The sequence below is a fragment of the Hyperolius riggenbachi genome, chromosome 1 (assembly GCF_040937935.1).
Source record: "Hyperolius riggenbachi isolate aHypRig1 chromosome 1, aHypRig1.pri, whole genome shotgun sequence".
NCBI classification, from domain to species: Eukaryota; Metazoa; Chordata; class Amphibia; order Anura; family Hyperoliidae; genus Hyperolius; species Hyperolius riggenbachi.
The window spans coordinates 685,691,865-685,715,976 of record NC_090646.1 but is presented as its reverse complement, the minus strand read 5'-3'; the positions used below and the strand labels follow the sequence as shown (position 1 = coordinate 685,715,976).

Below are 24,112 nucleotides of genomic sequence, written 5' to 3'. Positions count from 1 at the left end.
TAATTATTGTAAACAATCTACAAGATTGCACACTTTTGATGTTCAGGTGCACAAAATCCAAATGTCCACATAAGGAGTCCACACCCTGTACATCAGGACTTTGTTGTTCCATCACAAGTGCATCTGTTGTCCATATTCAGACCGTCTGGCTAGATACAGAATATCATGGACTGAATTTTCTCCATTTCAAATTCACATTTCTTAGCTTTGGCGTACAACCCATGAGTCCTGTTTCTGCCAAGCACCTTTCGAATATTACTCCTATGTTCATTAAGTGTTAGTGAGAAGATTAGGATATCATCCAACTAGACTGCCATGAAACCGCCCAGGAAGTCTCTAAAAGATGTCATTATCAAAGTCCTGAAACGTGGCCGGAGCATTGCACAGGTCGAAGGGCATCACTCTGTACTCAAAATGACCGAAATGGGAACAAAAGCTAGTCTTCCATTCTCCTCCTTCTCTGATGCGAATTAGGTTATAAGCTCCTTGCAACTCCAGCTTGGGGAAGATTTTGGACATCCCCAAAATCTGGAACAAAATCTGGGAACAAAGGAAGTGGATAGAGGTTCTCAATAATACTCTTTTATTCCCAGTAAATGATGCAGGGGCGTAAAGAGCCATCCTTCTTCCCTACAAAGACAATTCCTGCAGGAGATGTTGAAGGTTTGATAAAGCCTTTCTTTAGATACTTATCAATATACACTCCTTTAGGGTCTTTAACTAAGGGTTCGATAATGGAAAAGTCCTTCCATAAGGAATCTTGGCTCCAGGCAGAAGTTCAATTGGACAATGGTATACATGGGGAGGAGGTGGAAGCATATCTGCAACTTTCTTATCAAACATGTCCAGGAACTCATGGTAAGCAGATGGTACTGTGACAGTCACCCACCAATTTAGTCGTACTATGCCACAGTTGCCATGCAGGTCTCATCCACTAGAGACTTCTGTAGGCAAATCCACTGTGAGCACAATACAAATTTAAGATTGGTTGTTGTGTCCACATATGATACAATCTCAATTGTATGTACAGTTGGTAAAATACAATTATCGATTGCACGCTGGAAATCGAGGATAATGCTGCCACCGCTCTCTAGGTTTTACAAAATAGAGAGATCTTGAAAGCTGATTAATCCTAAAGGAAGAAAACGGTTAATTGCAACCGAACTAGCCAAATCAACAATTTATAAAAATAAGACAGTGCAGTTGTCAAATATCTGATCGATATCTGCAATAAATGATTATTAACTGCTTAAAAGGCAAGCCTAGAAAGCGTCATAATCAAGATTAGTCAGTAGTGGATGCGTTGCTCACTATAAACAGAATATTTATAGGTTAGCAGGTTTACCTCTGGAAAAAATATGTAACACGCAGCTGCTGAATTTTATAAAATGATATTGTTATAAAAAATAGATAAAGCTTATATACAGGAATATACATCTCTCCAGTTGTTGTCCATCATCCAAAAATACATTTTCAAAGTTCCTTTAGTGAAAAGAGTCCATATCAACATAGCAAATCTTCTTCTGTAGATTTTATCCTTCATCGATAATTGTTATCTCGAGATTGTACAGTGTATGGTACACACAATATAGCTTTATCCTTAAAAAATGATATATGAAGTTCTATTCTTATATAAAGAACTTAAAGTAGATATCTCTTAATCAAAGCTTGGTAGTTGTCCCTAAGCTTGCAATTGCATTTAAATAGTAATGCTTACTGATTGTATATGAAGTATAGCATAAAAAAGTTATCTAAAAAACTGCTGAAGTGAAAATTACAAGTCTTTAACGTTTATATTTGTCAATAAATTCACCAAGAATAATGCATATTACCGTATTTCGCACCGTATAAGGCGCTCCGGAATATAAGACGCACCCAGGTTTAGAGGGCAAAAACCATGGAAAAAAATATAAACTAAACCTGGTGCGCCCATATTCCAGGAGCGTCTTGTACATGACCTCCCCCAAATGGTGCCCTCCTGTGTCCCTCTGTCACCCCCAGGTGTCCTCCTGTCACCCCCATGTGTCAGTGCTGTACCCCCAGGTGTCCTGCTTTCTCCCCATGTGTCCTCCTGTCCCCCTCTAAATGTCCCCGTCACCCCCAGGTGTCCTGCTTTCTCCCCATGTGTCGTCCTGTCATGTCCATGTGTCCTCCAGTCCCCCTCTAAGTGTCCTCTTGTCCCCCCCAAGTGTCCCCGTCTCAGCCCTATGTGTCCTCCTCCTCCTCCAAGTGCCTCCTCTGTGTCCCGCTGTGAGTCCCCCCCCCCAACACCCCCCCTCCCGCGCTTGTCTGCACCCCCCTCCCTCCTGTGTCTCCGGGTCCCCCCCCCATGTAATAGCGGCAGCGGGCAGCGCTGTGAGTCCCCCAACACCCCTGTCTGTACCCCCCGCGCTTGTATGTACCCCCCTCCTGTGTCGCCGGGTCGTCCCCCCCCCCCGTGTACGAAGCGGCAACGGGCAGCAACTTACCTCCTCCATCTTGCCCACTGCGATTGAAGACATCCGGCTTCTGTGGGCGGCTTCCTCTAGTGCCGGCTTCTAATGACGCATCATCAATTATGTGTCATTAGAAGCCGGCACTAGAGGAAGCCGCCCACAGAAGCCGGATGTCTTCTTCAATCGCCGCGGGCAAGATGGAGGTAAGTTGCTGCCCGCTGCCGCTTCATACACAGGGGGAACCCGGCGAAACAGGTGGGGGTACATACAAGCGCGGGGGGTACAGACAAGCGCGGGTGTGGGGGTGTTGGGGGGTACTCACAGCGCTGCCGCTATTACATGGGGGGGACCTGGCGACACAGGAGGGAGGGGGTTACAGACAAGCGGGAGCAAGAGGGAACGCAGCCACAGAGGAACACAGGCAAGGCAGGGAATCCCCGATGACGGCGGTTCGTAGCGGCGGGCGTCCGTAAGTCGGGGATTCCCTGCCTTTGCCGTATAAGACGCAGGGACTTTTGTCCCCATTTTTGGGGAGAAAAACTGCGTCTTATACGGCGAAAAGTACGGTACCTCTCTGATGTGGCTTTCAGAATCACGTCTATGAGAAGGCAGGCTTTCGGGCCTAAGATGTTTTCAGTCAGCAAAGATATCAAGCAATGATAAAATATACAGTCTGAAAACTCTTTTATAGAGACTTTCTCTCCCGAAATAATATATGAGGACTTTCAAATGACGCAAAGTCCTCAAACTATTTTTAAATTAGTACATTATGACTCAATTGATGTTCTTTTTATAACATTTCTAAAAATACATGTACATGACTTCACTTTAGTAATTAGATGGGGATCTCTAGATGCCCCCTGTGGTCACAGGAGATAATGGCCGGCACAAGGCCTCTGGCCTAATAATAGAACAACTGTTTTAATATAATCTGAAATAAAGTGTATATTATTGATCAGCGTATTAGATATGTGTGAACACTATGTTATTAACATTTTGCGTATAAAGCAGGCTTTAGTTTCAGCAGGGTATATCTTGACCTTAAATGGTTAAAACTTACTAACCCAACAAATACTGCATAGCCTATGAACATTTCTTCTAAATTTTAACCTTGTAGAAATATACAGCTCACTTCCAAAAATAATACTAATAATTACAACAATCTAATTCTGATTCTGATCATACTCACAAATCTTGAAATTCACTGAAATAATTAGCAAACCATTTAAACATTTGTAAACGATCTGGGCAAGGTGGAGATCATTTCTCTGCATTAATATAAGAATCTGACACAGTAGTGTGTCTCTTTCTGAGGAAATGGAGTTCTTAGCATAGATCAGAATAACCAGATAACAAGGGCAAGACTGGAGTGTACATCTATCAAACAGACCAAAAGTGAAATCCCATCACTTCATGCACATTCTAGCAGATAACCTTAAAGAGACTCTGTAACAAATTTTTCAGCCTTAGTTCTTCTATCCTATAAGTTCCTATGCCTGTTCTAATCTGCTCTGGCTTACTGCAGTCTTTCCTAACTGCACTGTCTCTGTAATAAATCAATGTATCTTTCCTCTGTCCTGTTTGTCGGGCTAAGGCTTGATTGTGTGGAATGTGCAGGGCTGCTTGTGATTGGTAGAAGCGATACACACCCTCTGCAGGCCCCCTGCACACTGTGAATGACTCACACACTATGCTTAGCTGAGCCTATTAGAAGCTGGTTAGTTTGTTTGTAAACACTGCCTAAAACTGTTAATTACAAGCCAGGATTGCAGCAGGGAGTGGCAGAAACAGCACAGAGGGGCACAGGAGAAAATAATGAATAGAATGGTATGCTTTTTATTGTAAGAATATTAGAGTACAGATTCTCTTTAACACTAACAGTGACACCCTGTGGGAATGAGCTCTATCCAGCTTGCGGACTGTAAAGAAAACAATCTCAGATGTTAATTATCATGAGCTACAATTGAAACTTATTTATGTTGCTTAAATAATGCCTAACATGTACTAGAAGCAATATACACACGTAAAAGGCAACCATCTAAAACCTAGTCTCTTGCACTACCTCTGGTACTGCCCACCATTCCAATCGTTCTGCTCAGATGACATATCGCTCAGTAACCAACTTAATAAACTCAGATCAAAAAGCAACCACCACCACAGTATTGACTTATTTTCAATACTGTTTCACTCCACCTTAAGAATCCCCAACAATCACCTTACTCCACTATCCAGGCTGGACAACCTCCTAATTGTACCAAAAAGCATGTTTTAACTATGTGGCCCCCATAATGATGATAGATAAGCTGGACAATGACCTTCACAATCATAAAACTAACTCCCACTCCCTAGAAACATGGAACCCTTTCCTACTAGTCTTAAAGGGGTTCTTTAAGCCTTTAGAAAAAAAAAAGTTTCACTTACCTCGTGCTTCTACCGGCCCTCTGTCCCACGCTGGTCCTCACAAATCCTCCTGTCCCCTGCCGTGGTTCACTTACTAATTATTTGTCTAACTGGACAAACAACACCATTGTGACATATTTAAGCGCCCCGCTGACCATCACCACCACTCGGTCCATTCTGAAGAGCCTGGATGCTGACAGAAGCATGGGAATTCTCCATTGGGCTGCAATAAACCAATGGAAATCCTCAGCAACAGAGAGAATTTCCATTGGTTCATGTTGAACCAATGAAAATTCTCCCTGTTGCTAGGCATTATTGGCCTGTTGCAGCCTATGGAGAGCCGCATGCTTCTGCTGGCCTCCAGACTGTGGAAGGGACCGAGTGGCGGGACAAGAGGTGGCAACGAAACAGGTAGTAGCCGATGCGTACATACCGCGGAATCGTGCCCTACATCCAGATCAGATCCGAGTCAAACGCATACATTTTTCTGAAAAAAACATTCAGTATGGTGGGTGCGGACACAGATGACAGGACATACCGTGTAGTCAGCCACCCCTAGCTAAGGCCCTGCTGTAGACTATGCTTTCCTGGCCAAAGAAGTTGTGAAATTGCTCAGGCCAGAGTTCACTTCCACTGTTGCTGAAGCGATGGGCATTCAGCTTAGGACACTGCAAGATGATATATCTTCACACGCAGCATGGCTTGATCAGGCAGAGGAGAGGATCAGCAATCTTGAAGATAGGAGTGAGGAAACGGCTAGCTTAGCACAATCCTCCTGTAATTGACAAGTTATACTCTTTGATAAACCAGATGATCTGGAAAACAGATCCCGCAGAAACAATCTAAGGGATTATAGGAGGTCCAGAATCTGTAAAGCCTGCAGTCCTGTCTAAGTTATGCTCCACAGCGATACCAAAAGCTTTAGGCATTAATGTAACTTTTAAAGTGGAAAGAGCACACTACATAGGCCCAATCTGCTTTGATCGTAAAGGCAGCCAGTAATCGCCAGATACTTGGATTATTCAGAGAAGGTGGTGGTTTTGAGAGCTTACGGAAACCAAAAACACATGGAAGTTGGTCGGCAGGAAATGTTCGCCAATTATTCAGCAGAAGTAAATAGAGCCCATAAAGCCTTTAATGGAGTCTGTCAACACCTTGTTCGTCGTAAAATGAGATTCTCACTTAAAGGACCACTATCGTGAAAATCATAAAATTTAAAGTACATGTAAACATAGACAAATAAGAAGTACAATTTTCCCAGAGTAAAATAAGCCATCAATTACTTTTCTCCTATGTTTATTGTCACTTACAGTAGGTAGTAGAAATCTGACAGAACTGACAGGTTTTAGACCAGCTCATCTCCTCATGAGAGATTCTCAGTGTTTTATTTATTTTCAAAAGCACTTAGTGAATGGCAGTTGCTCTGTCCAACAGCCACAAAAGTGTACAGTGAGCAGGGAGGCTGGCCAGCATCTTTGTATAAATCATTTTCAGGGAGTGTCTTTATAAAGAATAAAGGCTATGCTGAGAATCCCCCATGAGGAGATGGGCTAGCCCAAAACCTGTTGGTAATGTCAGATTTCTACTCCCTACTGTAAGTGACAGCAACATAGGAGAGAAGTCATTTATGGCTCATTTTACTCTGGAAGAAACATACTTCTTATTTGTGTTAACATATATTTTACATTTTACACTTTTTTGTGGTAGTGGTCCTTTAACTATCCAGCTACTGTAATTTTATACTTGCAGGATGGGAAATATCGCTCTTATAGTTCTCCAACAGAAACGGAGGAATATGTTCGCTCATTGCCTTATGCGAGTTCACCCGCTCACAGTACCACGTCTGAAAGCTGAAAGCAATAATAGGAAAAATGCTGCTGCCTCTCCTTCCAAGAGTGGAGAAGGAACTTGGTGTCAGGAATCCATGAGATGGGACGACTGATTTATACATTTCAAATTGTGGCAGATGCTTGTTTCTGCTGAAATCCCACTGATTCTGGCTGACCTTTGAATCTACATGCTTTCCACTTTATTATATGATGGAAGGGGCTTACTACCCCCTCCCTTCCTTATCTTTCAATGTTTATGTGATTTTGCTTGTTTCACTATTACAATCTTGTTTTGTTAAAGTGAACCTCCAGACTAAAAATCTACTCAGCAGCACTGAAAAGGCCTGGTGTTTCTTTAACAGTTTCACAGCATCAGAACTTTGTTTCTCTTATCCAAGCCTCATTTTTAGCTGCACAGAAGAAAACTGCCCGGGCTTTTTTCCCTGATGCTGTGCAAAGCATGATGGGATTTCTGATGTTGTTGCTCTAGTTCTGCTGTTTTGGTGCAAATTTTTTTTTTTACATTTTGAATTTGACATTTAAAGCCTAGGGTGCACAGCTGGGAGGGGTGATCAGGACACAGGACAGTTGCAACCGGATCAGTGAATAATGGCGCACAGCGCCTATGCATAAAAATGGCGCCGCATTAAAAAGATACGCTTATCGCTATTTATCGTTGGTACTGCATAATAATGGCGCACAGGGAAAAAAGAAGAAAAACGGCACACACTAACGTTATTTATCAATAGTGGCACACACTAACGTTATTTATCAATAGTGCCGTTTATTTGCGAAACAGTTGCCCACAGTTATTTATCAAAAGCGCCCTACATAAGCCAAACTGCATACGTTATTTAACTGCAAAACAGTGAATAGATTTAATGTAACACTGTCAAGGTTAGGCACCATCAGGGGGGTCTTAGGGTTAGGCACCACCAGGGGGGGTCTTAGGGTTAGGCACCACCAGGGGGGTGGTTAGGGTTAGGCACCGCCAGGGGGGTGGTTAGGGTTAGGCACCGCCAGGGGGGTGGTTAGGGTTAGGCGCCACCAGGGGGGTCTTAGGGTTAGGCACCACCAGGGGGCGTTTTTAGGGTTAGGCACCACCAGGGGGGGTCTTAGGGTTAGGCACCACCAGGGGGGGTCTTAGGGTTAGGCACCACCAGGGGGGTCTTAGGGTTAGGCACCACCAGGGGGGTGGTTAGGGTTAGGCACCACCAGGGGGGGTTTAGGGGTTAGGGATAGGCACAGAGAGGGTTCTGTGTGTTAACGCTAAATAACGATAAGGCTTTAACGCTAAATAACAATAAGGCTTTAACGTTAAATAGCGATAAGCGGCAAACGGATTAGCAACAACACCGTGCGCCATTATTCGCAGGTGCCATTTTCAGATGGATCCAGTTGCAACTGTGTCTCCTGCTCCTTGTCACCTTCTTTCAACCAAAAAGATGGCTGCCCCCAAGACAAAGATGGCAGCCCCCATGAATCACAAACATTTGCCTGTTCTTTTAAAACGGGGTGGGTAAAAAATTATATTACCTATCTATTCTAATTAACATAACTAATGTAACTTAATGACAGTATGTTTGTTTAGGCTGAAGTTCCCCTTTAATGTTTATATTTAACCAAGGACGATACAGGGGCCCGCAAAACTGAGAGAGCAACTCATGCTCTTTTTGGAGATCAAAATAATACCTGTTGTATTGTTATCTTTGGAAATGTGGTCTTCACTCTCTTCTGTGATGATTGTATGTTTATATCTTACGATAATAACATGTATGATAAAGAAGTAACCTCCTTCGGATAAAAGGAAGTCATTAAGGTGTTTCAGGGGCTAATAAGAAAATGTTAGAAAAGTTTCATTATACAGAGACGAGACACAATTTGTGTCAAGCTCGTCTCCTTGTAATAGAGTTATTCATTAGTATTACTTGGTTATTAGGTTTAAAAGTTTTGTTATGGTGCCAATGTTATTCCTCTATGCTAACTATAAAACACTACAGTCCCCCTAAGTTTATCAGTGGCATTGCATAACTCCTTCCCCCCACCCCTAAAGTGCTCTCGCTTACGGGAAGTGTAGGGTGGACATGAATTATTTTTTGTTGTTCAGAAAGATTGTGGCTTCCCATAGAAGTCGTCTGTCTTTCTAACGGAGACTTCGATCAATCGATGGGATCTCTGGGCTAATGGATGGGAGCGGAAGCACGCATGTGATCGGCAGCGGGAGCACACAGCAGCAGCCTTTTGGACGTAGCAGCTACGTCCGAAAGGCGGAAATGGTTAGTAAGGATGGTAAACATGATGCAAAAAACTCTGACTTTATGCAGTATTATGCTAATTGTGTGTGCTAGTTTTATGCAGCTCAAACATGGACCAATCATATCCTGCCAAGGTGGAATTGGATTTGTCCATTTTGCAGATTTTTGCATACCGAATGTGCATAATTTTTTTGAAGAATCATTTGCGTCTCATTGACCATCCCTAGACCTAAACAACTGGACAGTTTATATGGGCAGGGCGTAGCTGGAGGGGTATTTGCCAAAGCTACCTGTGTGTTTCAAGTGATTAGCAAACTGTTTATAATTGCTGCAGTTATAAAATGAATGGAAAAAGAAAACTAATTTTCACTCATATATATAAGGTTAAATATGATAAATTGCCAGGGAAACATTTATTTTATATGGATTTCTGTAACATTCTTCTCTTCTCCTACAGGTTGCAGGATAATAAGCTGCCCTCCAGTAGCTGCCTCCACCTGGCATCCGGGATAAGGAATAACCAGACTCTGAGGAAGCTGGACCTGTCTGAGAATGAGCTGTGGAGTCCTGAATTCAGTGTCCTGATGGCGGCTCTGACAACAAGCCGGATAGAGGAACTAGTGTGAGTATAACAGCCGTGATCATGGGTAAGTTTAGGGGGGGATTACTGCTGCCCAGGATCGCCCTCAGACCAGGGCCAGTGCAGTGTCTAGGGCAGGGACGTAGAGGGGACACGGTCGCAGCAGTCACCTGTGAGACCGGGTCCATGGCCTCGTGCTGCGTGGGGGGAGCAGCGGCACGCGAACCAGCAGTGTCAAAGGGGACATTAACCCCCTGGCGGTAATCCCGAGCTGGCCTCAGGCTGAGATTATAGCTGCTTAGAACGGTACAGCTCGGGCTAGCCCAAAACCACCATGCGCATTGTTTTCCTGGGTCCCGTTCACGATCAGCACTGGTCAGCGGGAACCAGCCTTCTCCCACCGGCCAGGCTATCCTGTAGGCCCCTTTCTGTTGGGGAGAGCAGCACAAGGTCATCTGCATACAGCAGGAACTTCACCTCGTGGTCATGCAGGAGGAGGCCTGGTGCTGGGGAGGATTCCAGGGCTACAGCCAGTTGGTTAATGTATATGTTAAAGAGTGTTGGGCTCAGACTGCAGCCCTGCCTGACTCCTCGACCCTGCTTGAAGAACGCGCTTCTCTTCCCGTCCACTTTCACACTGCATTGGTTCCCAGTATATGAACTCTTGATGACATCATAGGTTCTACCTCCTATTCCGCTCTCTAGGAGTTTTAGGAAAAGGCCTGGGTGCCACACCGAGTCAAACGCCTTCTTAAAATCCATAAAGCAAGCGTGGATTTTGCCGCATGAGATGTGGACATGGGTCTTGATGAGGCTGTGCAGTGTGTAGATGTGGTCGGTTGTGCAGTGTATTTGCCTTGTGTGCTGTGGACATGGGTCTAGGGATGATCATAAGTGGCATTCTATGCTAAGCAGGAATTATGCGTAGTTAAATTACATTACGTTTCAATTTCATCATCTACGGATGTGCATTGTAACTACACGTTAATCAATGAAATTACGCGTAACCCATAACGTAGTTATATGTGGACATACATGCCGTCATGCGGAAAAATGTCCGCATTAATCAGTCAAATGCGCATACGTGGAACTCTTTAATGCGTACATTCCCTTGCCCAATGCGCATGTACACTGGGCAATAACACTTCTGTGCATGCGCAAGTGACAATTTAATCCATACGCCTCAAAATACACACGTTAACACATTCGTAGTTGACTTCGCAATACACGTGTGGACTATGCGTAGCGGCCCTAATTACGCATAGCGGTACTACGTTACACGAAAATTCATAAGCGTAATTTTGAAACTGTGAATTAAAACTACGATGCGTAGGCGTCAACTACGACACGTAATTACGCATATGCGTAGATTACAAGCATCCCTGCATGGGTCTTGATGAGGCTGTGCAGTGTGTAGATGTGGTTGGTTGTGCGGTGGTTTGGCATGAACCCAGCTTGGCTTTTGCTGAGTACGTCCTGCTGTGTGAGGAAGGAGAGGATCCTTTTATTCATGATGCTGTTATGCCGGGCATACACGGCACGTTTCTGGATGCAATTATGCGCCGGATCGAGCTGCTGGCTCGATGCCGGGGCATCCCTGCTCGTCCGCGCGGATCAGTTCCTGCTCGTCCCCGCCGACGCTCCTTATCAGCCGCTCGATTTCCCACTATTGTCTGCCGGCGGGGATCGAGCGGGGAATCTATCCGGCAGGTCATCGGACCTGTCGGATATTATCACTCGAGCCCATCAGCGGCTCGATTCATAAGGAAAGAAAGTGCCGTGTATGCCCAGCATAAAACAGTTTCCCCAGTGTGCTGCTGACTCAGATTCCTCTGTAGTTTGCTGGATCGTATCTGTCCCCATTCTTGTAGATGGATGTTATGAGGCCTTCACTCCAGGCCTGAGGAAAGAAGCCTGCACTTAGGATTGAATAGTCTTGCGAGTGCCTCATGTATGTCTGGGGGGCTGTATTTGATCATCTCTGGCAGGATGCCATCTGTACCGCTGGCCTTCTTACATTTTATCAGCTTTGTTCTCTCTTATTTCCTGTACCATGATTGGTGTATCCAGAGGGTTTTGAAAGTCCTTGATTGTCTCCTCCATGTCCTTCAGTTTTTGCGGCTATTTGTTTCTGTTCCAGGATTTGAGCATTTTCTGGGATGTCTTTGTAGAGGTCCCTGAAGTAGTGGAGCCAGATGTGGCCATTTTGGATATGAAGAGGGCTTTTCTTAGCCTTTGCACTGATATGGTTCCCAGAATGAGTTGTCCTGGAGGAAGTCCTCCAACTGTTGGAGTTTGTGGGAGATGTGGCTCTGTTTTTTCCGCCTGAGGGTGTCTTTGCATTGTCTCTGTAGGTGGTCATGGGCTTCCCTTAGGTCCTGGTTGTTGGGGTCTCTGTGCTTTTGGTTAGAGGCCGCCCTTAGAGAATTACGTAGAGCCTTGCATTCACTGTCAAACCATTTTTGGGACTGTTTATTTGTAGTTGGTCTGCTTGAGGTCAGCTAATACTGCCATGGTATGTAAGATGTTACTGAAATCCTTCACTGCATGGCTGACACCTTGTTGGTTTGATTCATATGGGTTGGTATAAAAGTTTGTCAGCAGTTCTTGGATTTTGGCAGTGTTAGTCATGTTGGTGTATTCGGTGGCAGATTGTTTGGGCCATTTGAAGGGTGGTGGTAGCTTGTAGAGACCGGTCTGGTGAGGCTGCTGTGCGGTTGGTTTATCGGTGGATTTCAGGTACAGCAAGCAGGGATGCTCAAATCCGCTCCGGGAGACATCCGGATAGTTTCTATCCGGATATCTCCCAGTAAAGCTGTGCGGGGTGGGGGGGTCAATCTTTACCTGTATGACGTCGTCTTTGGTCCGTCCCTAGCGCCTCCCACGATGCGCTCCAAGCGCCGACTGTGCTGCTCACATAACTACAAACACTTCCTCCTTCAACCCGGAAGGAGGAAGTGTTTGTAGTTACGTGACCGGCGCATGCGGCGATTGGAGCCCATCGTGGGAGGCGCCAGGGACGGGCCCCCCCGGATTTGAGCATCCCTGACAGCAAGATTTCGCTGTGGTCTGGCAGGTGTGTTTCAGGGGTGACTATGAGGGCATTGATATTTATGAGGTCTGTGTCTGTGATGGCATAATCTACCACACTGCTGCCTACGTGTGAGTTCATAGTGAATCTCCCAAGAGAGTCACCCCTGGTTCGCCCATTCATTATGTATAGGCCGAGGCTCTGGCACAGGTTCAACAGGGCTTTCCCGCTTTTGTTTACTGCCTTGTCATAGCTATTTCTTGCTGTCTGCATTGGTTCCTGGTAGTAGCTCTCTCCTCCAAGTATGTATGTGTTTCCCTCAGAGGTCAGATAGTCCTTCATGCCTGTTCTGGCATTAAGGTCTCCATAGATGAGTACTCTGCCCTGAGACTGGAAGTGGCTGGCTTCTTTTTGTAGGACCTCATAGATGTCAGGTTTGTAGTAAGGGGACTCTGCTGGGGGGATATATGCTGCACACAGGTACATGTCGGACTGAGAGGTGAGGATGGAGCTGTTTATTTCGATCCAGATGTGGCTGTCTCCTCATTTGATTGCTTTAATGTGCTCTGTGAGCTCCTCCTTGTACCAGATTAGCATGCCTCGAATTAGAAGCAACAGGTTGCAAGAGGACTTGAGAGACACCTTGATGAAGGAGAACTACAGGGTGTTAATAGGTACCTGATTTGGCATAATTGTAAAGTGGGTCAGCGTACATGAGGTGCAAAGACCAGGCTAAAGAACTTATAGTCAGGGTAGGTAAGAGATCATTAAATAATTGAGTGGAGAATCTGAGGTGACAGATGCTGGGTAGGTATTAAACCAGTTAGCTGGTTAAAGTTAGTTTGAGAAGGTAAAAATCATTGGAGGAGCCTCTGAAAGGATGTTGCGTAGACAACATGTCAGTTCGTTGGCGACAAAATCTTAGTCTGCAATGGAAAGCTTTCAGATAATGTGAATCAGAGGGTAGAAGTTAGTGTATACTTATCCTATTCAGGATCAGCAGCCTGGGTTCTGGATGATGGTGTGGACCAAATTCAAGCTGGTCTTTGAGTGCTTTGGGAGAGCGGAGAAGATGGTGCTGGGAGGTCCACATGGATGCCTTCATTTTGTAAAACTGCAATTCCTTCCTCGCTAGTCTTGATAGTATGTTGTCTGCCACCTGCGGTGAAAATAAGTTGTCACGCTAATCCCCATTGGTAGCATATATTTTCTCATATGAGTGCCAAGGTAACTGGACGAAAGGACCTTCTTTTTTGCAAGAGGACACCGGGAAGGTTGGATAGGTCTCTCGCAGCAGTTAGTAGTTGATCCCAGATTTCGCTGTAGTGTAATTTGAGTACGACGTCCTTTGGGAAGTCAGGATTCCGAGAACGAGCAAGTGCATGTTGAATTCGGTTGATGCGCTGTAAATCTGGATTGACTTGCAGAAGCAAGGCAGCGAAAAGGTTAATCGCAGCTGGCTTCAAATCTTGTACAGCTTCAGGTAGGCCGTGGATGCTTAGATTAGACCTACGGGCCCTATTTTCAAAGTCTTCAAGTTTTGCTTTAAGAGCTGCAATCATCTTACCTTGCTGATCAAGTCTGGATTTGCCATCCTTAACCATGAATGTGGCATGAATGTGGCGGCAGCCCCAGGACGGCTTCACGCCGATTGGCATGAACGGCTTTCGATGGGGCTAGCAGGAGGTTGCGTGCTGATGTGCACGCATCTCTGCTTGGAAGACGCCTTCAGTCTCCCACTCGGAGACTGTTAGACGCCAAAACCGCAGTCTATAAATATTGTACAGCACTGCGATCTACAGCAGAGCTGTACGGGGGACAGCCGTGTGACACGGCTGTCCACTTGGCAGGCACAAAAGTCATCGGCTGTCATAGGCTGAAGCCCATGACAGCCAATCACGCTGATTGGCTGGCAAGGGGAGGGAAGGATATAAAGTAAATAAAAAAAAAAAAAATAAGCAAATTTATTTTAAAAAATAATCAAATATTTATGAAAAAAACACTGGGGGAGCGATCAGACCCCACCAGCAGAAAGCTCTGTTGGTGGGGAGAAAAGGGGGAAAATCACTTGTGTGCTGAGTTGTGCGGCCCTGCAGCTTGGCCTTAAAGCTACAGTGGCCAGTTTGGGGGAAAATGGCCTGGTCTTTAGGGGGGTTTAACACTGCGGTCCTCAAGTGGTTAATGGGAGTCAGCGAGACTGTCGCATGGGAGCTCCAAGTCATCCACTCGATTACCTATCTCTTGGATGGTGGAGGAGAGCGTTTTATATATTCAAAGTGTTTATTGAACACAGTCAAAACAACAACTGCACAGAGTACAGAGATCTGAAAAACTGCTTAGAACAGAGTATAAAATGATACAAAAGGATAATCACGGGGTATACAATAGTATAAATGGTATCAAATGAACAGGGCTACATAAAAGTTAAAAGAGAACCATACACAGCCTTCTATGGAGTGAGATGTAGTATCACAATAAGAAACCCAACAATCCCATTCTGTATCAAACTTGCCCAATTTATCAATACTGAAATAAGAGTCGATCTGACAACCGAAGCATATCCATACGATTCCTTACATGGGAGAGCGGAAGAGAGGGAGTTTTCCAATGACATGCAATCACCCATAACGCAGCCAACAATAAATATCTATATAGTCTGGAAAACGGACCTGAGACACCTGGATGAGGAGCAAATAATAATGCTTGTAATTTAGTGACCAAGACCGGGAAATGAAAGACCAGGGCCATCCAATCTGTCCAGAAACCTTGGGCCACTGGGCAGTCCCAAAATATAGGGGACAATGTTCCAATAGAGCCACAATTTGTAAAACATAAGGCAGAGACAGAAGGGAAGAACCTGTGAAGTCTAGCAGGTGTATATTTCCCATTGTAACATTCATTTTACTGGGGTATCTCTCAAAATATTAGAATTAGTAACTGATCCTACATTATTCCAAATAGAATCCCAAGTTTGTAAAGAGATAAGAGTGCCCAGGTCCGCCTCCCAGGCCAACATAAGCCAATTTAATATCAGTATGTCTATTAATCAAAAGATCATAAATGCGAGAGATAGATCCCTTATCACGCCCATTGTTATAAAATATCTGCTCAAATTCTGTAAGAGGAGTGACAGGAGGAGAGGGAAAAAGATTTAAAAAAAATGTTCAATCTGGGAATAGCGTAGGAACTCATTGTAAGGGATATCTTTTGTGAATTGAAAATGATAAAACGAGAGAAACTTGTTGGCAATCCAAAACCTATTAGCAGTCAGTAAGCCCTGATCTTTCCACCATGAGAATGCATTAGGCGAATACCAGGCGGGTAGGAAATCGGGATTACCGAAAAAAGAAATTCTGGTAGAAGTAAGTAAGTTTAACTGAGCGCCAAAGCTTTACAGAGGAACCCACGATTTTATTACGAGAGAAGATTCTAGAAATATGAGCACGTGAGACTGAGGAGAGTAAGGAAGGAAGATAAAATGGTAAGATTTAGATTGCCTCAAATCGTACCCAACTAGGCCAGAGAGTTGCAGGGCTCCAGTCCAATGTCTGTGCCAATCTGGCTGCCAAATAATAAGACCAGAGATGGGGAAGACCAGTACCACCCCATCTTTTATGTTTATATAAAGTTGTAGCTCATACCCTAGGGGGTTTATTATTCCAGATTAATTTATTACATTGAGATTGGAGAGGTTGCAATTGTGCCTTGGTGAGATTTATGGGCAAAAGTCTAAAATAATAAAGTAGCTTAGGCAATAGCACCATCTTACAAACTAGACAACGCCCCAGCCATGATACCTTATATGGGGCCCAGTCCTGTAAATATTTTTTAATCTGAGAAAATAAGTCTGGATAATTTGCCTCATATAACTTATCAAAAGTGGGAGTTAAAAATATCCCCAAATATTTGAGTTTCTTTTTCTGCCATTGGAAATCAGAATTCGCTTCAGGGAGTTTAATAGCTAAATGGGGCAAGTTAACTGGCATAGCCATTGATTTTGCCGTGTTTACTGAGAGTCCAGAAAAAATGGCAAATTTATTTAACAACTAGTTGAGCTAAGCCCGTTTAAAAATGGGCTCTACGTCTTTCACCGTCACCCGCACCGGCTCGCCGTGCTCACACCCGCGGTGCGCCAACACCCGTTGCTCACACCCGCTCGCCACGCGCACACCCGCAGTGCGCCGACACCCGTTGCTCACACCCGTTGCTCGCACCCACTCGCCGCGCGCACACCCGCAGTGCGCCGACACCCGTTGCTCACACCCGCAGTGCGCCGACACCCGTTGCTCGCACCCGCTCGCCGCGCGCACACCCGCACCCGCACTGCCAACACCCGTTGCTCACACCCGCGGCGCGCCAACACCCGTTGCTCACACCCGCGGTGCGCCGACACCCGTTGCTCACACCCGCGGTGCGCCGACACCCGTTGCTCGCCGCACGCACACCCGCAGTGCGCCGACACCCGTTGCTCACACCCGCAGTGCGCCGACACCCATTGCTCACACCCGCAGTGCGCCGACACCCGTTGCTCACACCCGCTCGCCGCACGCACACCCGCAGTGCGCCGACACCCGTTGCTCACACCCGCTCGTCGTGCGCACACCCGCGGTGCGCCAACACCCGTTGCTCACACCCGCTCGCCCGGCCTGTCCGCCCTGCATCCTGTCCCAATGGCTGTCAGTGCTTGACATGCGCAGTAGTGCAAAGCACTGACACAGGGACAGACGCAGGGACACTTGTATATTATTAGGTAGGATTGCAGGAGTATAGGGAGAGATGTAACAGGTTGAGATAAAAATACCAGCACATCGTCTGCATAGAGGACAAGTTTATCATTAAAAGGGCCATAACCATGTATATCAGGGTCTAACCTTATTGCTTGGGCCAAAGGCTCAATAGCCAGGGCAAAAAGCAGGGGGGGCAATGGACACCCCTGCCTTGTGCCCCTAGCAAGAGTCAAAGGGTCTGAAGTAGCTCCCAGAATCCTAATTATAGTAGCAGGTTTCTGATAGAAGGCTGTGATTGCCAACAAGAATCCCCCTGTAATACCAAAGGACTGAAGGGCGAGCTGTATATATTGCCAATTAACACTGTCAAATGCCTTACTAATGTCTAAGCTAAGCATTAGAAAGCGTTCATCATAGATTTCAGCACCTTGAATAAGGTTAAGAGGCAATCTAACATTATCTGCACCCAGCCTCCCGGGTATAAATCCAGTCTGCTCAGCGCCAACTACACCAGCAATCATGGAAGCCAATCTTTGTGCCATGATTTTTGAAAAAAGTTTAATATCATTGTTCAATACAGTGATAGGTCGATAATTAGAGGGAGAATAATGATCTAGACCTGGTTTGGGAAGAAGAGACAAATTACCTAGCAGCATCTCAGGGGGAAAAGAGCCCCCTTTTAATACAGAATAAAAGAGATCCATTAGGTGGGGCAAATTTTTTATAATAAAGTGATGAAAGACCATCAGGGCCCGGAGCGGATGAGTTCCTGAGGGTTTTAAAGAGGAACTTCAGCCTAAACAAACATACTGTCATTAAGTTACATTAGTTATGTTAATTAATATAGATAGGTAATATAATCTCTTACCCACCCTGTTTTAAAAGAACAGGCAAATGTTTGATTTCATGAGGGCTGCCATCTTTTTGGTTGAAAGGAGGGGACAGGGAGCATGATACACAGTTTTAACTGTCCTTTTTCCTTTGATGGGTGGAGCTTAGGTAAAAATGCAGCTAAAAATTATGCTTTGGTAAGAAAAACAAAGTTCTGATGCCGTGAAACTGTTAGAGAAACACCAAGCCTTTTCAGTTCTGCTGAGTAGATTTTTAGTCCGGAGGTTCACTTTAACCACTTGAGGACCCACCCTTTACCCCCCCTTAAGGACCAGCGCTAGTTTGATTGATCTGTGCTGGGTGGGCTCTGCAGCCCCCAGCACAGATCAGGGTGCAGGCAGGGAGATCAGATTGCCCCCCTTTTTTCCCCCCTATGGGGATGATGTGCTGGGGGGGTCTGATCTCTGCTGCCTGCGAGTGGCTGGCGGGGGGGGCACCTCAAAGCCCCCCTCCGCGGCGAAATGCTCCCCCTCCCTCTCCTACCTGGCCCCCTTTGGTAAGCTGGGCTGCACAGGACGCTATCCGTCCTGTGCAGCCAGTGACAGGCTGTCTCCTGTCACATGGCGGCGATCCCCGGCCGCTGATTGGCCGGGGATCGCCGATCTGCCTTACGGCGCTGCTGCGCAGCAGCGCCGTACAAATGTAAACAAAGCGGATTATTTCCGCTTGTGTTTACATCTAGCCTGCGAGCCGCCATCGGCGGCCCGCAGGCTATTCACGGAGCCCCCCGCCGTGATTTGACAGGAAGCAGCCGCTCGTACGAGCGGCTGCTTCCTGATTAATTAGGCTGCAGCTGGCGACGCAGTACTGCGTCGCTGGTCCTGCAGCTGCCACTTTGCCGACGCACGTTATGAGTGTGCGGTCGGCAAGTGGTTAATAGCCTTTAACAGCTCATCTAAACTAATAGGAGCATTTCGGGTGTGGAGTTGATCTTCAGATAATTTGGGCAGATTAAGGGAAGAATACCACAAAGACGCCTGAGTGGTATCCATGGTTGCTGGTTGGCTAAAAAGTTTTGTATAGAACGCCACAAATACATCCATCACTTTTTGTGGTAGAGTTTCAAGATGACCTCTACTATTCCTGAGCTTATAGACATGTGGAGACCTATAAAAATTATTCAATTTTTGAGCAAACGTAGTGGACGAATTGTTTCCCAACAACAACAATCTGGCTTTCATAAATCTTAAGGATTTTTCTATTTTGTTGTTGAGCAACAAATTTAATTCTGTACGCTTGGCCAAAATAAGAGAATAAAGAGTAGAGTCTGTGGAGTGGCTGTATTGTTTAGATAATGTCTCGAGCTCTGAAGTTAGTTGCAAGATTTTCACCACCCTAGCTTTTTTGTTAGCTGCAGCTTGTGCTATAAAAAGACCCCGGAGAACCGGTTTGTGTGCAGCCCAGAGATTTCCTGGTGAGACATCAGTGGAAGTGTTAAAACAGAAATATTCCTCCAAAGCAGCAGCAAATTGATAACACTCAGCTTCTGTAGCTAAGAGACTATCATTCAATCCCCAGTTACTATAGCTAAAGGGTGTTCCAAAAAGTTTAAATTCAACTGAGACAGAATTGTGATCGGACCAAGCACAATCTCTATATATATTTTCCCTGTGTCCCTGCGTTTGTCCCTGTGTCAGTGCTTTTTTTGCACTGCACATTTGCAGAAACGGACACTGCCGAGAGCAGGAGGAGGACGAGGCCAGAAGGGGCGGGCATGTGTGCACGCGAGCGCGGCGTGCGGGCGTGCGGTAAATTAGTGACAGACCTAGCCCATTTTTAAATGGGCTTAGGTCACTAGTAATCAATATTAGAGCTCAAGACATTAGCTACCAGTGAGGGAGACAACATAACATAATCTAGTCGTGCATATGCTTTTCTAAAGGTATAGTAGAAAGTGTATTCCCAAGACCCCATATTAAATATAACCCAATGAGCACTGCACAGTACAGACGAGACTTTACTACATCTCTAGACTGAGGCTGACATGTCACAATTACAGGTGCATCTGCAATATTTCAGTAGACAATCTACCTGCTGCAGTGAAAATGGATCCTTTCTTCAGGCTGACAGTGGCATCCTCCTCCCTGTCATTTGACCTGCCCCTGCATCCTCCGTGTCCCGATTTGCTGCCTTCCTGGGCTGTGGGCTGCCTGGCTCAGCAGAGTCTACTCTCCCTTCCTGCTCCCCATCAGCCCGGGCTCCATTCAAACACTTCTGGGGGCGGAGCTACAGCTGTAGCATCAGAGCAGCAGGCGACAGGGAGAAGGGGCAGAGCGGCTTGTTACTACAAGCTACCTGGCCACTGCGATACATGGGGAGCGGAGAGCGGCTGCCATAGCAACAACAGACGCTGCATGAGGAGCAGAAAGCGGCTGCCATAATAACAGATGCTGCCGCTTCTGCTCAGCGCATCATGTGGCTTGAGGTTCGTGGCACAGTGAGGAGGGTCCGTAGCACGTGCTTCGGATCTTCAGGCCTAACAACGCCCCTGCGCGCCGCAATCCTCGTCCTCGCAAAAACATTACATTATGCAAACAGGGAAGGGCCCCCCCTCAAGGCTTCAGGTCGGCGGGCCCCGTCGCGAATGCGACCTCTGCGACCTCCATTGCTACGCCCCTGATATCTTCCAAACATCAAGCAATCTATGCCACGTAATTAACCTGGATTAAGATCTAGGAAAACAACGAGCAAACGGATTGGCAACTACATTCAAGTCCCCAGCTACTATCGTATTAGGAGAATAATACTGTTCAAGTAATGAGTTGAGTTTAGGAAAGAAGTTCGATTGTCCAGTGTTAAAAGCATAGCAATTACATAAGGTAGTTGGTTTACCCTGTAGAGTCCCTCTAAGTAGCAAAATACGACCTTCTGGATCTGTAAACATATTTTGTAGATCAAATGATAGTTTATTATGTAAAAACACAGCCACTCCACGAGATTTAGTAGAAAAGGTTGCAAAATAGCCACATGAAAATGTCTATCAAAATATGTGGGAACCTTATCATGCTGAAAATGAGATATATCATGGCACCTAATCGTTTATAATGCAGAAATGCTTTACGCCTCTTGCATGGTTCATTAAAGCCCTGAACATTATGCGATATTAATTTGATAACAGCCATAGTAGAAATGTGATCAGTAGAAGCACAATCTGAAAATCATAATCAGATAGATCAACATATATACCCCCTGTAAAAAAGTTAGTTAAGAAATCAACAACATAAACAGCTAACCATAAAACACAATTATAACATCTGAGTGCTAGAACAGCAGAAATGTCTGTGTAGACAGGGATGGGGTAGGGACAAGACAAAAGGGGAAGAGCGCACTCAATACCAAAACAATATAGACGACAAGCCTCTCCGTGGAATATTCTCACCTCTATAAGTTGCTGACTCGCCCGTATGGGTTGGTCAGTGTTAGTGCTTTTGTCCCTTTGTAGGCTCTGGATACAGTGTTGCCGATCGCCTGCTGTCCTTGGTACTTCCAAGTGTGGTCTCCAAGCTGGCTGGTACTTGTAGTCCGTAGGAACAGAGAAAAGTAAAGTTCCGGCACTCAGCTGAGGTTGCAACAGGAGGCCAGGCTGGGCTATGCAATATTGTGCACTGTAGGAGTGTGGGTCCCTCTAAACTGCGTACTCCGGCAGGAATAAAGTGGCAGATACGTGTATATGGAGAGAGGAGGCAAGGCCAGCACTACAGTTAGGGTTCTTTATTTGTGAAAGGAAAGGCACTTACAGTTAGGTTGCAGCCAGGTGTCAAGGCAGGTTAAGTGGGCGCCAGGTCTGTGTCCCCCTGCGGACGTCCGTTTCGCGCTAACAGCGCTTGTTCACCGCAATGGGGAAAGTTGGGAGCGGGCTGCATCGGCGTGGGTTACATGCCCGCGTCACGGCGGCACTTCCGCCTACGTTAGCTAGCCACGCCCCCAGTTGCTATGTCAACCCATGGCGCCCACTCGCCCTGCAGGAAGGACGGAGAGCGTCCATGTAGCCTGGCAACAAAAGGATACACCCACCGGCACGCCCCGCCACGCAATCCGATGCCCAGCCTCCCAGCAGAGGGATACACAGCGAGGGCTGTTATTAGTAAACAGCAGCACGCGTATATATAAAAAGACACTTACTATATTAGAGGTCAAATGGTAAAGATTGCCCAATGCAAGGGAGGATGTCGGCAGCGGAGCCCGAGGCAGGCGCGTCCGTGGGTGCAGCCCAGGGTGCCAGATCAATTGAGCATAAAAGCAAATACCGAAAGGTATATACATTAAAAACTTGCGGAGGGAGGAGAGAGGGAGGCGGAAAACAAGTAGCAATTGGTAAATAGGACGAATGCAGCCAGACCCAGAAAGGAAGGAAGAACGTGCAGTATAGTAAGGTTATGCATGCACGCGCGGCGCCGGCCAATGCATATCGCCGCACGGGCATGCGGATTGGGTGGAAGATTCTAAGGGGAAGGGGGAGAGGTCAGAGTCTGCACCAAGAAGTGGAGTTCCACAGGTGCGACAAGGTCAGGAGGTTTAAGAGGGATTAATCATATTAGAATATTATCTTAAGTTCATTTTTCTAGGAAGCAGGCTAGTTCATTTTTATCGTTCAGTCCAAGGGGACCAAGTGCATTGGTTCGCATTATCCACCGGGCTTCATGTTGTAGTAAAGTTCGTTCCCTATCTCCTCCTCGGTGTGCAAAGGATACATTTTCTAGGGCAAAAAATCTCAGGCAATTGGGGTTTCTCCCATGGCACTGAGCCATGTGTACTATTAATCTGGTGCATTTATCCTTTGATTTAAGTGAGCGAAGGTGTTCTTTGATCCTTGTTTGCATTTCTCGGGTAGTTTGTCCAATGTAGTATCTGTTACATGGACATAGTAAACAATACACCACAAATTTGGATCTGCACGATAATACATCTTTAATTTTTACTGGAGTTCCTCCTAAAGTCGGGGTTCCATATTTCAAGATCTGATCGCAGATGCCGCATGTCCCACAGCGGTAATTCCCTGGCTGTTTGAGGGTGTTCAGCCAATTGGCCGAATTCGGTTTTCTGTATTCGCTGCTCGTCAGCATGTCTCCCAAAGTGGGGGCCCTCCTAAACGTCACCAGGGGGGGCATCGTGGTCACCCCTATCAGGTGCGGATCTCCCTGTAGGACATGCCAGTTTTTACAAATAATTCCTTTAACCACTTGAGGACCGCCCCCAGCCGATGGGCGGCGTGCAAAGACCGGGCCCAAACGACCGCAATACGCCCATCGGCGGGGGCGGCTGCGGGAGTGGCTATGTGGCGATCGCGTCATTCGTGACGCGATCGGCCGCCGGGGACTGGCTCCGCCCACCGTTCGCTGTAACCCGCCGGCCGTTCGGAAGCGCCGGCGGGTTACTAGCACCCGGATCGCCGCGAAACATTGTATAATAGGCTTTGTAATGTATACAAAGCCTATTATACTGGTTGCCTCCTGCCCTGGTGGTCCCAGTGTCCGAGGGACCACCAGGGCAGGCTGCAGCCACCCTAGTCTGCACCCAAGCACACTGATTTCCCCCCCCCCCTGCCCCCTGATCGCCCACAGCACCCCTCAGACCCCCCCCTGCCCACCCCCCAGACCACTGTTTGCACCCAGTCACCCCCCTAATCACCCATCAATCACTCCCTGTCACTATCTGTCAACGCTATTTTTTTTTTTAGTCCCTAATCTGCCCCCTACTCCCTCCTGATCACCCCCCCACCCCTCAGATTCTCCCCAGACCCCCCCCCCCCCCCCCGTGTACTGTATGCATCTATCCCCCCGATCACCTGTCAATCACCTGTCAATCACCCGTCAATCACCCGTCAATCACCCCATGTCACTGCCACCTATCAATCAGCCCCTAACCTGCCCCTTGCGGGCAATCTGATCACCCACCCACACCAATAGATGGCCCGCAGATCCGACATCAGATCACCTCCCAAGTGCAGTGTTTACATCTCTTCTC

At 46.4% G+C, this 24,112-nt stretch overlaps 1 protein-coding gene across 2 annotated transcripts in view; it reads left to right on the top strand.

The window, feature by feature from the left end:
- LOC137532599 (NACHT, LRR and PYD domains-containing protein 3-like) overlaps positions 1-24,112 on the top strand; it is a 738,694-nt gene that overhangs the window by 677,098 nt on the left and 37,484 nt on the right. For both annotated transcript variants that reach the window (XM_068253288.1, XM_068253297.1), the window contains one exon: positions 9,377-9,541. In XM_068253288.1, coding sequence (XP_068109389.1) covers positions 9,377-9,541 — 165 coding nt within the window. The remainder of the gene's footprint in view (positions 1-9,376; positions 9,542-24,112) is intronic.